This window comes from Papio anubis, chromosome 10, assembly GCF_008728515.1.
Source record: "Papio anubis isolate 15944 chromosome 10, Panubis1.0, whole genome shotgun sequence".
NCBI lineage: Eukaryota > Metazoa > Chordata > Mammalia > Primates > Cercopithecidae > Papio > Papio anubis.
This window is the reverse complement of record NC_044985.1, coordinates 61,557,881-61,571,084: the sequence shown is the minus strand read 5'-3', so window position 1 is coordinate 61,571,084 and position 13,204 is coordinate 61,557,881. Positions and strand designations below refer to the sequence as shown.

The following is a 13,204-nucleotide window of genomic DNA, read 5'->3' as shown; positions in this document are numbered from 1 at the left end:
CTACATCCCCCATCCGTCTCCCCTATAAAGAGGATGCTATTTAAGCTTCAGCCATCTGGCCCTCCTTTGAGTCTCATATTTTATATGGCTTCTGTGCTTCTGCACATTAGTACATTTGTATGCTTGTTCCCCTGTTAGTCTGTCTATTGTCAGTTTATTTCAGCAAACCTTCAGAGGGTAGAAGGAAAAGTTTCTGTCCACTCTTACAAGGGCCAGAAATAGTGCCTTTCTCACTCAATATTTGTAGTGTTGAAAGAGCTAGCACTCTAGCATCAGAGATTTCCTTTCATGCCAGTTGCCTTATTTAATTGTGTGAAACTGAGTACGTCTCTTAAAAATTAGGAGTTAGTTTCCTCATCTATAGACTGAGTATAAAATTCTTTACTTTAGATTTATAATAAACAAATACTCAAAGAAGCTTCTGCTGTAGGGCCTGGTTTACAGTATAAACTCAATATTAGCTAATAAGAAGAAAAACTACATTGACATTTTCTTTTCCCATAAATTCTTCCTCAACATAAGTCTTGGTCAACTCTCGCACTGGTATGCTGATTTCACTGGAGAGGAGAGAAAGGCAGTGTCCACACAAGAATGATTGTTGAAGAAGGTGGCTTCCTCTTCTTCCTTTAGGTGGTGGCACCACAAAGTTCACCTGAGAACAGTGATGAGCCAAGCTTATTAATGAGCTAATTCCAGGAGCCTGGAGTTGGCAGAGGGCATCTTCTTTGAGGGGTGTTCTGTCCCTACCTGGGTCTCTATTGCTGTTGATTGGGTTGTTAAAAGAACAGTTTTCTTTTTAAGTATTCGGATGAGATTTTCCTTTACCTGACCTCCATAGCTCATTGGACACATAATTGTAAAAATATGTACATGTTTAGTGAAATATATTAAAACTTCGACAATGTATGCTTTGTAAGAAATAGAATACAAAATGTAGGATGGGATTCTCCTCTTCTACTCTCTCTTGGTATTTCTCCACTTAAAATCTCTCTTTAATCTCCAACTATTAAAATCATTATAAAGATGAAAATGTTTATTACATTATTTTAAACTGCAATAAAGCTTTAATTGACCTGGATTTATTATCTTTCTATGTGACAGGTGGTGAAATTTACCAAATCCTTTGAATTGCTGTCCCCGAAGTGCAGTGCTGATGCTGAGAACAGGTAGGGCTTATGGGGTTCATGCATCTTTTGATGTTCTTTGGTCCTTGGTGTTAGCAGCATTGCATAATTCTTAGAAGATAGTAGTAGTTCTTTATATTAGCAAGTACAACCAAATAACATGACTCTTCTGTGTTTCAGGCCTTAAATTAAAACTATAGCTTAAAAATAAATACATATACATCTAGCTTGCAATCAGTTTTTAGGGCCAAATTTTTGTACTTGTAATAGTATTAAAATGTTGCCTTTAGCTTTTAGTCCTCTTTTCCCTGAACCTTGTAAAATTTTGTTGTTGTTGTTTTGTTTTGTTTTTTAAGATGGAGTCTCACTCTGTTGCCCAGGCTAGAGTGCAGCGGCATAATTTTGGCTTACTGCAGCCTCTGCCTCCAGGGTTCAAGCAATTCTCCTGCCTCAGCCTCCTGAGTAGCTGGGAATACCGGGGTGTGCCACCACACCTGGTTAATTTTTGTACTTTTAGTAGAGACAGGGTTTCACCATGTTGGCCAGGCTGGTCTCGAACTCCTGACCTCAAGTGATCCGCCTGTCTTGACCTTCCAAAGTGCTGGCATTATAGGTGTGAGCCACTGTGCCCGGCCACCTTGTAATGTTTTGAAATAAATCTTAAGATATTCTGCTGACTCCTGAACTTTGAATCCAAGTTATTTAGGTAAGTTGACATGGAATAGTACTAGAGCAAACCTGTTTTTGTTAAGCCAACAGTTTCAGTTTGTTTCTTTTCACATCACATATTTGACTAAATCTTCTAATAAATCAAGTAAAATTTTAGATATATCTTAGCTGTACAGACAGCCAAATTTTCTGCTTTATTTTGGCTCTTTGTTTCTCTTCCTCCCTCTTGTTTGTCCATACTTGGCCAATAACATCCCCTTGGAAAAAAGACTGAGAGTTTCCAGTGATTCACTTCTTGTTCTCATTGGCATCTTTGAGGCTATAACAGGGTGGAAATGATGATTGCAAGCAATCAGTGAATTTCTGTTAGCTTTTTGCTGCCTTGAATAATAGCTGTGTTGCTACAAAAATTCTCTGTGGTCGCCTCTAGAGGAAGGGTTAAAAAATAGTGAAATTAACCAAAATGCAGACATGGAGAAAGAATCATAAAGCACTCAGGGCAGTATGATGATGATAACAATGATGATGATGTTGATACTAAAATATGAGCAACCTGAATTCTTTGGCTGCTATGTGTTCCATGTAGCATGCTAAATGATTTATAAGCATTTAATCCACCAAACAATCTTTTGAAGTAGGCATTCTCCCCATATTATAAAAGAGAAAACCAAGGTTCATCAAGTTTAAGTAACTTGTTTGAGGCCGTGCAGCCAGTAAGTGGTAGCCACCAAGGACAAGATCACCTAGATAAGACTCTCCCAACTTCTGAACTTTGATTCCATAGCTACACGTCATTTAAAATCTGGTTGTTGATCTCATCTAGTGAATACATGTCGGATTAATGTTTCCTAAGTCTAATGGGTCAGTCAGAATTAGGCTTAGAAAGTTTAGTAGAAACTAAAATCTCAGGACACACACTGAGAGATTCTGATTCACTACTTTGGAAGTGAAGTCCTAAAGGTCTATAAGTTCTAAAGGCCCTCTGGGTAATACCTATTTCAAGATGTAATACTCAAGAGTAATTTGATTTTTATATCTATTATTGCTTTAAATTCAGGAAATAGAAACTGGTAAATAAAAATAAAAAGTAAATTACTTTTTATCAAGGGCACGAACTACATACTATATTTGCTTTGCTACATACTATATAACTCCATTTACAGGACATTCTTAAAACTTCAAAATTATAGGAAGAGAAGGCAAATCAGTAATTGCCAAGGGCAGGAGATGAAGAGAGGGGTTGACTTCAAAGGGGTAGAGGGTTGAGATGGAAACACTCTGTGTCTTGCTTGCAGTGGTGATTATACAACTGTATCTGTCAAAACTTGCAGAAATCTACCCCAAAAAGGGTGAATTTTACTGTCTGTAAATAATACTTTAAAATGGAAATTTAACTGGGAAAAAGAGTTCTTTGGTAAGATGTTTTATATTCATAAAAATGTATTTATGTTCACATCTATATTTAATGCCAGCTAATCTATATCCAGCAAAGATATTTAAGCATAGAAAGTTACTAGTGGTATACTCAGCAATTTTCCTAAATAGAATGTTGTAAAACAACGTGGAATACAATAGAAAAGTATCTATTCATGCTGATATCTTTAGCTATCTCTCATATACGAGGGGGAAAGTTTTATGGAGTTATTAAAACACAAACTTTGAAGTCCTAATGCTTCACTATTGTTATTTTTTTATACTGCTGAACACGTTCTCATGGTCACTTCAGAGTTAAGTACTTATGTTTTTTTTTATTATTATTTTTAATGCTAGGAGAACTTCCATGTCAAAATGAAATGACCCAAGACCTAGACTGCCCTTGGCAAACTTTCTGATAATACAAGAAAGAAAGAAAGAAAGGTCAGGTTTTCTTTAAAGAGAAATTTGAAAAGTGCCTTTGAACTTTGACATTATGAGATAGTCCTATTCATCATTCTATTTATGGCTTTTAAATTAATGTGGAATGTTCATTTATCTCAGAAGACCTTTCCATCATTGTCCAGTAATTTTCCTTGTGTAGATCTGAGTTCCTTCAGTCATTTATTGGAAGTTAAAGGATCCAAGACAAGTGACTTCAGAATTTACTTCACCAGTGACATGGAAGGGACATTGAAATGGGCTATGAGTCTACAAATCACAGCCTGATCTTTCCTTTAACCTTTCATCATTTAACATCTTCACTATAGATGATGTCTATTAGATACTTCAGTCCTCTGAACATCAGTGAGAGTTATAACAGTGTAGTTTTTAGAAGAAAATTTCTATGGCTCCTTGTAACAATGTTTCAGGGTACTATTTCAATTCTGATGAACTCTGGCTTGAGGCTTGCTGATTTGTATAGATAGTCCTTGAAGCCATTTTTTAATAAAAACCAGTTGTGCTGACTCATCACTTCTGCTTAGTATCTTTCACAGCTTTGTCATAACTAGTCTCCTCCTGTTGGTTTCCATGCGATAAGTACCAACCAATTCAAGAGCTGGAAATGATTTGATCTATCTCCCTCCGTGAGGTGTGCTCTTCTTCCAGGGTATCACTGGCAACATCTCTAGTGACAAGATTCTCACTATGTCATGATAGACTTCTTGCATTTATAAGCGGTTCTAGTAGTTAGAAAGGCATTTTATGTTGAATTATGTTCCTGTAACTTCTATCTGTTTATTCTAAATTTGTTCCTTGAAGACAGTTATTCCTTCCTTCAACAGTCATATATTGAGTACCTACTCTGTGCTGAATCTTCTGCTAGGTGATAGGGCTACAGAAATTTTTTTTAAATTAGCAGTCTCTGTCCTCAAGGATCTCAAGGGCAATGAACAGTGGTGGGAGTGGGTTAAGAATATAATACAAAAATAACCAGATTTTACCAGGCCTCCAGACTATGGCTTGAAATAAATAGAGTCACATTAATAGTTATAATTTATATATTTGGCTGCTTAAACATTTCTCCTGTGTAGTGTAGCATAAGGACCCTAGTCCCTTGTAAAAGCCATCCTTGAAGTATTCCTGGAGTTTCTAAGATTTCTTTTTTTAAAGACAGGGTCTCACTCTGTTGCCCAGGCAAGAGTGCAGTGGTGCAATCATAGTTCACTGTAATCCTTGCACTCCTGGGCTTAAGCGATCCTCCCATCTCAACCTCCCAATTAGCTAGGACTACAAGTGCCTGCCCCCACACCTGGCTAATTTTTAAATTATTTTGTAGAGACAGGGGTCTCACTGTGTTGCCCAAGCTGGTCTCAAATTCCTGACCTCAAGGGATCCTCCTGCTTTGGCCTCCCAAAAGTGCCCAGCCTAAGATTTAAAAAACAAAACAAAACAAAAACAAAACCAAAAAAAACTAATTTATTACTGACTCATCATTTCTTCTAAGTGACCACCCATAAATCCTCTCCCTCTGGCCATGACACAGTAGCGTCCTATGATGTGGGCTTCCTTGCCAACTCCAGAATTCCCATGGGCATAACTGCACTCCTCATCAGTGCCGTGCCACAGCTCCCTGGACACCCCAGTGTCTTAGATGCACCGGTGACCTTCACGAACCTGGGGAAGGCTGGGTAATTTGTGCAGAAATGGGAAGAAGGCTAACTTTCTCCCCCAGGTGTCATAATCTGTTGCCTAGCCCCTAAACAGCCCCGAGTGTACCCCATTTTTACAGACCTTTTAATTCCTAAAGCTTTTGTTAGATGTTAACCCACAGACGTCCAAGTGCATGTAGGGAGAGGGATGCACAAAAATAAATAAATAAATAAAGTGGAGGACAGAGTGTTGAGTAGCCTGAATGTTAAACCTTTTATGAAGACATTTTTCCTTTTTTAAACACCGTATTTTCTCTGAGTTCCCTGATCATGAGTATTGATGGTTCCTGTCCTTTAGTGAAACAGTACACTCAAGGCAGGATGGGATAATCTGGTATATTTTAGAACAATAAGGAATTAGAACTAAAAGAGATTCTATTTCCAGAATGAATACTTTTTCACTGTCTGGGAAGATACAGGTATTTGCTTCATGAGCATATGGGAAGAAAAGTATCCAGCTCTTAGCTCAGTTAATAACAACAGAAACAACGTGACACCATTTTTGAGTTTTACTATGTGCTAAGTACTGTATATGAATTATCCCGCTTTTTCCTACATTACAGATAAGAGTTAAGAAATATGTCCAAAGTAACATAGTAAGTTACAGAGGCAATATTTGAAACCCAGTTAGCCTGGCCCTGGCACTAATCCTCTCAGCCATTACATTTATTACTTGCAAGTAGATTACCTGGGAAAATTCAGTAGAATTGCTAAAAGAGCACAATGCCTGGCACATAGTAGTTGCTCAATGATTTGAAGGCACTTTTTCTAACACTGAACATGTTGAAAGTCAGGATGGTATCTTACTACCAATGATGTCTTAGTGGCAGTTGGTGACACAGCTATTGCCTGTACATGTGCAAACTTGGTCAGGGCTTTGTGTTGTCTCTTCAAATGTGCATTGTACGTTGTTGGTACTACATAGATTGGACTTAAATGCTGGTTAATACGTGTGTCCAGTGAGATTACAGTATGGTCTGGCATTGAAATGAAAAGTTATTGTTCTTGCAGAAAAACATAGGAATAAGAAGTGGAGCATAAATCTGATATTAGTGATGAAAATATTTGTTTTTGGAAAACTGGTCCCATTTCTGTATGTTCTTTCAAAGCAACAATGAAGGAAGAAACTCCCAAGAAGATGAAGTGTTTGCTATATTTTGTTATTGAAATACATCTACACGGGTCACCTAACACATGTCAAATTATGCAACTGAAGGCAGGAGAAATTGCCAAAGCTCTCACAATAAATGAAAGAAATTTCAAAACAAGAAGAGGCTCATATAACTAAACTCGTGCATGATGCAGGACTGTTACTAAGGTGTGGAATATCAATTTGCCAAAAATTTTCAGCTGATTGGAAACTGCTTAACATCCAGTAATATGTAATTCATTTAGGAAAAACTAAGAATTTAGTCAAATAGGAAATGCTGAGAAGACCTCAGTGTCCTTTGACATGCCTGGCAGTGCCAAAAGTGCTAAAACAATTAACGTTGAGAACACAGATGACAAAATAAACAGCATTTCAGTGTAATGTCATGCATGATGTCAGATGGTCGAAACTTCTCACCATATTTCATTTTGAACAATATCTAACTAAGTGTGGGAGGCAGCATGTTGGCCCCCAAGATCCTCACCGTTTGTCATATATTCGCATTACATTACAAGCCACAGAGATTACAGAGATAATTAAGATTACTAATCAATTGATGTTAAAATAGGGAGATTATTCTGGATTATCTAAGTGAGTCTAAGGTAATCACGTGAACCCTTAAAACAGAGCCTTCTCCCAGTTGAGGGAACAAAAGGAAGATGAAGAGGCACAACAGAAGGGAAAAATCAGAGACATGTTATGCATGAGCAGGATTCAACACATGTTGCTGGTTTAAATATAGACAGGGCCAAATGTCAAGGAAACCTGGACCTCAGTCATACAGCTGCAAGGAGTTGAATTCTGCCAACAATCTGAATGAGCTCCATTCTTCCCCAGAGCCTTCAGAAAGGAATGCAGCTCTGTCAGTTCCTTGATTTTGGTCTTATAAGATCCTGAGCAGCAAATCCAGCATGTCATGATGAACTTGTGACTTCCAGCCCTCTGAGATAATAAATAGGTGTTGTTTTAAGCTGCTGTATTTATAGTAATTTGTTATGCAGAAATGGAAAATGAATGCAATTTTAGTGTATGAGTTTGAACCCCTTCTCATGTGAAAATGAAATTGAACTCAATGTTGTTATCTTATGTGTGTGCACTCATGCATGCATGCACATACACACACATAGAGATGAATGACAGGTGAGCTGGTGAGTGAGTGGTGTACAGCCATGTGGAAAGATGGCCAGAAGTCTTACTTAACCTTCCAAGTTATGTTAGTTGTTGGTGCATTTTTAGACATGTATCTGCACAGTGAAAGAATTTCTAGTGGCAAGACTGGACATTAGCAACCCTTAAAATTGCAGCCAACAAACCAAGGAAAGATCACTTTAGGAAGGAATATGAGTTTGGTTTTATTTAAAAACCCTCCAATGACATCTTCTACTAAGTTCAGTAAGTGACGGCATCAAAACTTACAAGAGAGTGTCAGCAACTTGGAAGAAATTTCTGGAGATGATAGCAGAGCACTTTTTTGTTTGTTTGTTTTTGGTTTTTTTTGTTGTTTTTTTTTTTTTTTTTTTTTTTGAGACAGAGTCTCGCTCTGTCGCCCAGGCTGGAGTGCAGTGGCCAGATCTCAGCTCACTGCAAGCTCGATAGCAGAGCACTTTTAAAGATACATGCTGTATCATTAATATCCTGATGGCTTAGAGGATAAGATCTGTGAACACTGATGACTGAATTCAGAACTGATTTAGAAGAGTGACACTCTTTATTTTCCCTTGTGTATAATCAACTTGTAGAGTTTTACGTTTTCCTTCAAGAATGGTATATGATAGAATTTATATCGAATATGAAATATCTTTTAAAATAAGATTAAAATATTTTAAGTGATAATGCTTTGCCTCATAACATTTTTTTCTTTTAGTGGGCTGACGACAACAACAGTGCATCTTACAATCAATGCTATCATAGATTCAACGACGTAACATGACCCTAGAACCGCTTTGTTTTTCCTGTGGCTTTTCCACCCCTTAGCTCATCTACATCTCCCCCAAGAGTACATATACCTCAACTTTGAGACGCACCTGAGAGAGTTTAGAGTTTCTTTAAATTTTAAGATTAGACAGCCCTGTGACTTTTCTCAACATTAGTTTTCTGCATTGCATTTTTTAGGTTAGAAGAGTGAAAATACCTTATTGATTTTTATTTCCTTTTCCTTTACACATCTGTGTGGAATCTAGTTCTGCTTCTAGCAATGGTTTGCGACCATTCCTGACTTCTCTGAAACTCTTCCTTTAGATTTCCTGCCACCATGGCTCAAATCCTATCATTCTTTTAAGGAGAATTGACTTCCATGAGACGTAGCTCTAGTGAGACAAACCACAGGATGAGCTCTATAGTTAGTCCAAGGGTCTCTTAGCAAGACTCCCAGGGACGTCTGGGTTACCATCCTTTGTCTTTGTCCAGCAGCAATGATACATTCAGGAATAAACTTGGAATAGACTGTATTAGCCTGGAGAGATGAAGTATGATGAGTGAGGATTTTGTTTATTCCTGAGTGTACTATGATTGTATCCTGCAATCATATTGCAAACTTTTTTTTTTTTTTTGGAGACAGAGTCTCACTCTGTCGCCAGACTGGAGTGCAGTGGGGCGATCTCGGCTCACTGCAACCTCTGCCTCCCGAGTTCAAGCGATTCTCCTGCTTCAGCCTCCTGAGTAGCTGGGACTACAGGCACGCCACCACGCTCAGCTAATTTTTGTATTTTTAGTAGAGATGGAGTTTCATCATTTTGGCCAGGATGGTCTCAATCTCTTGACCTCTTGATCCGCCCCCGCCTCGGCCTCCCAAAGTGCTGGGATTACAAGCGTAAGCAACCACACCCAGCCCATATTGCACACTTTATAACTCTGAGATGTACCTGGCTTACATGAGGTGATCTCCAGTACCTCATCAGATTATGAATATGATTCTGGGCCTGGAGGAGCACCTCCATGCACCAGAAGGTTTTATGTGACTCATCCCACTTGGACATTATCACTCAAAAGCCTGCAACCCTGGTGAAGCTTTTGGGAATCAGAAATTCTGTCCCTACTTTAAAGAATGTTACTAACTGTCTTTATGTAAATTCTGACTGTGCCAACTTTATTGTGTATCCCTTAGATCATGACTTTCAAACCGTTTCTAATGAAATCCATGACAAAAATATCCAAACCTAGGTAGTGTATATAAATATACACACCAGTATACACACACATATCTAAGACAAATATTTTATGCAACTATACTTACCTTTACTATGCATCTATATTCTTATCTATTCTTTTAAGAAAAGAAAAACAAAATTAAAACATCTGCTATCATGACTGGTGGCAGGCACAAACTTGATTTCATGATTTACACTTTGCAGTGACCCACAGTGTGAAAAACACTGCTTTAGACTTACAGGCCTTGTCTGATTTGCCCATGCAGTGTTTGTGGCCTCACTCAGTACCTGTATTGGTTACTATTAAATACTGTGATTGTATGAAACTGGTATTTCACAAGCATTCCAAGAACTACTTCACTCAAATACATATTATCCTTCAAATTAGACACCTTGGATAGTAGTTTGTTTATGTAAGTCTTTTATACATCTGTTTAGTACAAGTGAATACAATATATGCCTGGAATCCCAAGGACACATGCAGACACACTTGGTCCTACCAAGGCCTTTCAGCTACATTCTTCAAGTCTTGTACTGTAGTCATTCTTAGACATACATTCATGAGTCACTTCTGCTCTCCAAAGAACTTATGCCAATATTAGATGAGCAAAAGGATTTTCAGGAGAAATAAATGTAAAGGCTAAAGAGAGCAGGATCAGCAGTAGATGGGGGAGAGCATTTGACCACAGTGCTCTGTAGAAGAAAAGAGAAAAGTAAGGAGTGAATATGAAGAGTCTCTGGTCACAGTGTGGTTTGGAAGAAATTGCTGCCTGGCCAATGGGAAGTCCTGAGCAGAATTTGCCAGTTGGAGAAATAATGCTTCCACAGGAGTGACCCAGTTCCTGCCCTCACCACGCTCAGTCACTGTCAGGGAGCAGCTCCAGGGAAACTTGGACCCAGAGGCCTAGAGACAGAGGTGTCAATCAGCTGTACTTCCTGATGAGGTTCTCCAAAAGGAAGATGTGAGTGGGGATCTCCATGGCCACAGCACTTGGTGGGCTACTCAATAAGTATCACTTGATTTATTCAACTATCCAAAACAATTTTTGTTATTCTTACTTGGCAGCATAATTATCATCTTTATGCTAATTATTCTTATCTTTAAGTTTTTTTTCTTGAGATGTAATTCACATACCACAAAATCAACCTTTTAAGGTGTTCAATTCAGTGGTTTTTAGTATATTCACAAGCTTGTACAACCATACCACTGTCTGCTTCCAGAGCATTTTCATCACCCCAAAAAAGAAACTCTACCCATTAGCAGCCACTCCCCTGTCTTCCCTCCTCCCAGGCCCTAGCAACTACTAATCTACTTTTTGCCTCAATGGATTTGCCTATTTTGGACATTTCATTTAAATGGAATTATATAATATGTGACCATTTGTGTTTGATTCCTTTCACTTAACATAATGTTTTCACTATTCATTCATGTTGTACATGGACTTTATTCCTTCATTCTTTTTTATGGATGAGTAACATTTCATTGTTTGGATATATCATATTTTCTTTATTCATCACTTGATGATGTTGTTTCTACTTTTTTGGCTATTAAGAATAATGCTGCCGAGAACATTCATGTACAAATTTTTGAGTGCACATATATTTTTGGTTCTCTTGGGTATAGGCCTAGAAGTGGAATTGCTAGGTCATGTCGTAACTCTGTGTCTAACTTTCGGACCAACTGTCAGACTGTTTTCTACAGTGACTATACCATTTTACCTTCGCACCAACAAAGAATGAGGGTTCCATTTTGATGCTTATTTTTGATGCTTATACTTATTTTTCTTTCTGTCTGTCTTCTAGTTGTAGCCATCTTAGTGGATGTGGCATAGCATTTAATTGTGGTTTTTGTTTGTTTGTGAGGTGCAGGGGATAGAGTCTCATTCTGTTGCCAAGGCTGGAGTACAATGGCATAATCTTGGCTCACAGCAACCTCTGCCTATTGGGTTCAAGTGGTTCTCCTGCCTCAGCCTCCTGAGTAGCTGGGATTACAAGTGCCTGTCACCAAGTCCAGCTAATTTTTGTACTTTTAGTAGAGATTGGGTTTTGCCATGTTGGCCAGGCTGATCTCGAACTCTGAACCTCAAGTGATCTGCCCACCTGGGCCTCACAAAATGCTGAGATTACAGGTGTGAGCCACTGTACCTGGCCAATTTGTTTGTTTTTAATGACCATGATTTTTACAATTAGGGTGCTGTTCAGGCTCAGAATTCTAAGCCTAAACATTATGTAGTGGCAAGAAGTGAATGACCACTTGAAAATGATGACCCATATGATTACTTTTAAGTAGTAATGCAAAAGGGGACTCATTTTCTTTATGGCATCCCTCATGTGTACAAAACAAGCATATAATATTAAAGAACACTATAGGTTATCCCATCCATTAGTCACCCCAAAACATAGTTCATGTTACTTAAGATTATTTTGGACCTAAAAATTTATCCTTTGAAGAGTGCTATCTCATAATTGATTATCTCCCTTTATGCCATTTCTGAAGTACATGATGAGTCCGTATCCTTGCTGGGCAATTTGTCTCTTCGTTTTTCATATATTATGTAATTTTATTTTCTTAGAAACTCTACCACAATTCACATCAAATAATTCTATATTTGGACCATCATTTTTCTCTCCTCTACCACTTTTTCTATTTGCTAAATTCTTTTTTAAAATGATTTTTATTATGTACATTTAAGGTATACAACATATGGGATACATATAGATAGTAAAAATGTTACTATAGTGAAGGAAATTAACATAGCCATCATCTCACACTTTCCCATTTCTTTGTTTTTGTTGTAAGAGCAGCTAAATTCTACTCCTTTAGCATGAATTCCACATACAATACAATTGTATTACCTAAGGTCCTCATGTACATTATTTCTCTAGACTTGTTCATCCTACATATCTGCTACTTTGTATTCTCAGACCTACATCTCCCTATTTCCTTCCCCCGACCACTACCCCTAGTAACTACTGTTTTGTTCTCTCTGTATATTTGTAATTTTTAGATTCCACATATAAATGAGATTATGCAATATTTTTCTTTCTGTGTCTGTCCTGTTGCACCTAGCGTAATGTCCTCTAGGCTTGTCCATGTCATGGCAAATGGCAAGATCTCATTCTTTTTTAGGAATGAATAATATTCCATTATATATATGTACCACTTGATAATATTAAATTTCTTTATCCATTCATTAATCAATGGGCACGTAGTTGTTTCCATATGTTGGCTATTGTGAACAATGCTGCAATGAATATGAGAAAGTAGATATCTTTATACGGTGGTGATTTCATTTCTTGTAAGTATGTACCCAGAAGAGGGATTGCTGGGTCATATGGTAGTTGTATGTTTAACTGCTTTAGAAACCCCATACTATTTTCTATAATAGTTGTACCAACCTACATTCCCACCAACAGTGTAAAGGTTCTCTTTTCTCCACACCTTCACCAACACTTGTCATCTTTCGGCTTTTTGATAATAGCCACCCTAATGGGTATGAGGTGGTATCTCACAATGGATTTGATTTGCATTTCCCTGATGATTAATGA

The 13,204-nt window shown here is 37.8% G+C and overlaps 1 protein-coding gene across 2 annotated transcripts in view; it reads left to right on the top strand.

Moving 5' to 3' along the window:
* The window catches only part of PDE11A (phosphodiesterase 11A), a 455,368-nt gene that overhangs the window by 204,579 nt on the left and 237,585 nt on the right, over positions 1 to 13,204 (top strand). For both annotated transcript variants that reach the window (XM_031651382.1, XM_009182512.4), the window contains one exon: positions 1,102 to 1,166. Coding sequence is in view for 1 of the 2 variants with exons in the window: in XM_009182512.4 (XP_009180776.2) it covers positions 1,102 to 1,166 (65 nt within the window). In the remaining variant the exon portion in view is untranslated. The remainder of the gene's footprint in view (positions 1 to 1,101; positions 1,167 to 13,204) is intronic.